At 47.1% G+C, this 3,634-nt stretch overlaps 1 protein-coding gene across 1 annotated transcript; it reads right to left on the bottom strand.

Annotated features, from left to right (window-relative positions):
- Positions 1–735: 735 nt before the first annotated feature.
- Positions 736–2,271, bottom strand: GJA3 (gap junction protein alpha 3). Its single transcript, XM_065634581.1, has one exon. It carries the CDS (start codon positions 2,269–2,271, stop codon positions 736–738), a length of 1,536 nt encoding a protein of 511 aa, XP_065490653.1.
- Between the last annotated feature and the right edge of the window lie 1,363 nt (positions 2,272–3,634).

Raw genomic sequence — 3,634 nt, 5'->3', positions numbered from 1 at the left:
ACTGAATAGAAGGTCAAACCAAACACTTCCTAACAGGTCAAGAGTAAAAAAAAAAAAATATAGAAGATGAAGCTCAAAAATCTATTACAGGGGTCACCTAAACTTTGCCCAGCCGAGGACCACACTGGTAATTTGCCATGAGCACACAGGCTTCATTAAGTCATGTTATATGGAAGAGACTGAGTCACTTTTATTATGGCAAGTTGGTCCGCAGAGACGACAGGTGCCAAGAGGCAATATGCCACCCTGATGTTTGCCATAGGGCCACGTAAGATTTAAATGGAAGAAAATAAGTCATCACTTCCGCTCATGTAGAGCTTATGTGAAATAGGGTGGAAGTGAAGGCAAGGGCAACAGGGAGATGATGGCCAGGCACAGGGGCGCTAGTGATATTAACATTTTTCTCCGATGGAAGTCAGCCTCAGGGCACATGACCAGCTACCATCACCACCTGTAACCTGTGCAGGCCTCCCCTGTGGCTGCCCTTGGGAGATCTGCCATGGACATGAAGGAAAGCGGATTTGGTCCCCTGGCCCATGGGCTGCGCTTCGGCCACCCCTGACCTATTAGAAAATGTTGATATTTTTCCCCACTACAACTCACAGAGTGCGAAAACAGCAAGCATCAAAGTTTGAAACCCAGGCCTTCCCACCCACGCCAGGCCTGGCCTCCCCGGGCAGCTCCCCTGCCCGCTCTGCCTTCCATCGCCTGCTCCTCTGAGCAGAGGCGACTGCGCTACACGGCCAGGTCGTCTGACCTGGCTCTGCAGCTGCTCGACTTACTGGCCCTGCTCAAGCGCCGTGTGTCTACGAGCAGTGGCGGCTCATGCATCTCCACAGTGGTGCAGGCAGCTGAGATGGGCTGTTCCCCCGCCAGCTCCTCCTCACCCTCCACACCCCACTTACTGCCACTTGCCCCACTCAGGCTGGTGCTGCTGCGGCTGTTGGCTGCAGCAATGGGTGGTGCAGCCGGTGGTGGGAGTAGCTGCTCCAGCGGCTCTTGCTGCTCAGGAAGGGGATGCCGGACACTGCTGGGGGTAGAGGAGCCGTCCGAGCTGGAGGGCGCCTTCCCCTGCTGCTCCGCTGCCATGTTGACCCAGTTCTGCTCGGCTGCCAGGGCATGGCTGTTGCTGTTGAAGTAGTTGATGACTGCTGGCGTGGGCGTGGCGATGGGGGTCGGAATGGTGACAGGAGTGGAGATGGGCGTGGGAGTCACAGCACGGTGCCTCTCCTCGGGAACCGGTGGAGAAACAGGGTAGCTGGTCATGGAGGTCGTGTTGGAGGGGGGCCGTGGTCTTGGAGCAGCTGCAGCATAGTATGGTGCCATGGTCACCGGGGCCAGCAGTGGTGTGACAGTGCGGGTATCAGGCAGAACAGGGGGGGCTGCAGCCGTTGTGACCACCATGGGTGGTGCTGGTGGTGGCAGGGCAACAGGTTTGGACTCCCCCGTTACCACGACTGGTGTCATTGTTGCGACAGGCATCTCAAGGCTGTAGCGGCTTGTCATGCCCTGCTTAAGCTTCTTCCACCCCAAGTGATATATCTCAAGCATGTTCAGCAGCAGAGAGACAGAGGCCACCACCAACATGAAGATGATGAAGATGGTCTTTTCAGTGGGCCTTGAGATGAAGCAGTCCACAGTGTGTGGGCAAGGTGCGCGGCTGCACTGGTAGACTGGCTTTAGCTCAAAGCCATATAAGAAGTACTGGCCCACAATGAAGCCCACCTCAAGTAGTGTCTTGAAAATTATGTTGAAGACGTATGTACGGAGCAGGGCGCCCCCCATACGGATTCTACCACGTTCATCACGGATTGGCAGCTTTTCCTTCCCCTTTTTGCCAACAGGATCCTTGATGTTATTGCTGCCTCCTCCACCACCACTGCCAGATGCTCCTGCTCCTGGGGAGTTGCTGTCTTTGACATTTCCTTTCTTCTTCAGCTCTTCTTTCTCTTTCCTCTTTTCCTCCATGCGTACAATATGCAGCACATGGCCCAAGTAGATGAGGGTTGGAGTGGAGACAAAAATGATCTGCAGCACCCAGAATCGGATGTGAGAAATGGGGAAGGCTTTGTCATAGCAAACATTTTCGCAACCAGGCTGCTGAGTGTTGCAGGTAAAGTCTGACTGCTCGTCTCCCCAGACCTCCTCAGCAGCTGCCCCCAGCACCAGTATCCTGAAGATAAACAGTACTGTCAGCCAAACCTTGCCAATAACCGTGGAGTGCTCCTGCGCATTCTCTAACAGTCTCCCCAGAAAGCTCCAGTCACCCATTGTTTCAGATTTCTAACCTACAATAAGAACATTAGAGCAATTAGAGCAATGTTTAAAAATCTTATCATTACACAATGCCAGGGCAGAACAGATTGATTCTCAACAAATAACATTTCTTAAGTGCACTTCCCATTGCAGAATATTGCACACCTATGTGAAGAACTCCCTAACCCTGTGATGGTGCGGCCAGGAGGTTTGGTGAGCACAGAAGTGGGATGGTTAGTGCTTTCACCTAGCTGATATAGGTTCAAGTGTCTATACACAATGACAGGCAAGAAAGATTCATAACCAGAAGTCCCACAAGATTTAAATATTTTAAAGCAATGATTTCTCTGTTTCCCGCACCTGAGATGTCTCTAAGGGTTCTTGCCTATTTTTAGAAAAGAACAGATGGAAATCAATTCAATTCAACAGAATATTCCTGCTATTAATGTGACTGCACTTGTATCAGTGTGTGATATAAAGTTTGCCTAACTCTAATAATTTTATTGTTATCAGGACTTATTTACTCTAGCATTCAGGAGGTTAGTAATGTCCCAGGTCTCTGCTATTTTCATACTGTACAAACACAGAAAAACAATTACTCCAAACTTATGGAATTTACAGTTTTAATTTTAGAATATGTACATCAACAACAAGCATGTTCTCAAAGCCTATTCATGTTTGAGTTGGTTTATTTCTAAAAGGAAATAATTATTTTAATAACTTGAGATATTGGGAGGAAATAGAAATTCTGAGAGGTTTCTATGCCATCTCCCCTATGGTCCTGCCAGCTGCTGTTACTGAGCTGCATGTACTGCAACCTTATTTTTTTAAAAAACCCAAAACACTCAAAGGCACTTCAGCAACGGTGCACAGAGATTATCTTGGAAAAATAAAGTTATGTCCTATGACTTCATTTCTATGGTAAGCAACTAGTATATATTCTCAGTAGTTTCCACCAATTCATATATGATGGGCTTCCCATGTCCAGTTCTAGGTAGTGACACAACTTCTGATTTGGAAAGGCTTAAAAGTTCAGTTGAGAAACAAGCTACTACGTGCTGATGTCACTTCCGTTATCCTTGGCCTGCTCCTAATTGGAAGATATGTAAGACTATCAGAATATATGTAAGAAGTACATTTCATTCTCCTAATGAACACACTTCTATATCTTATATGTCAACCTCCAGTTGAAACAAAATACAAAACTTTACTTTCAGATAACTTTGATACTTTCAGAAATACTTTGATCACAATTATAATTCAGATATAACAATTTGCATTACAAAAATGCTATCAGAAAAGACCGATTATCCTCTCATTTAAAAATCTCAGAATATTTTATAAATATAACTGAATTGCACTTTATTTTTAAACTTAT

The sequence above is a fragment of the Caloenas nicobarica genome, chromosome 1, assembly GCF_036013445.1.
Source record: "Caloenas nicobarica isolate bCalNic1 chromosome 1, bCalNic1.hap1, whole genome shotgun sequence".
Classification (NCBI taxonomy): Eukaryota; Metazoa; Chordata; class Aves; order Columbiformes; family Columbidae; genus Caloenas; species Caloenas nicobarica.
The sequence above is the reverse complement of the archived record's forward strand: the minus strand, read 5'-3'. Positions and strand labels throughout refer to the sequence as shown.

What these genes read in the sequence shown, in the direction of transcription:
- GJA3 (XM_065634581.1), bottom strand. Translation starts at nt 2,271, where the DNA reads ATGGGTGACTGGAGCTTTCTGGGGAGACTGTTAGAGAATGCGCAGGAG.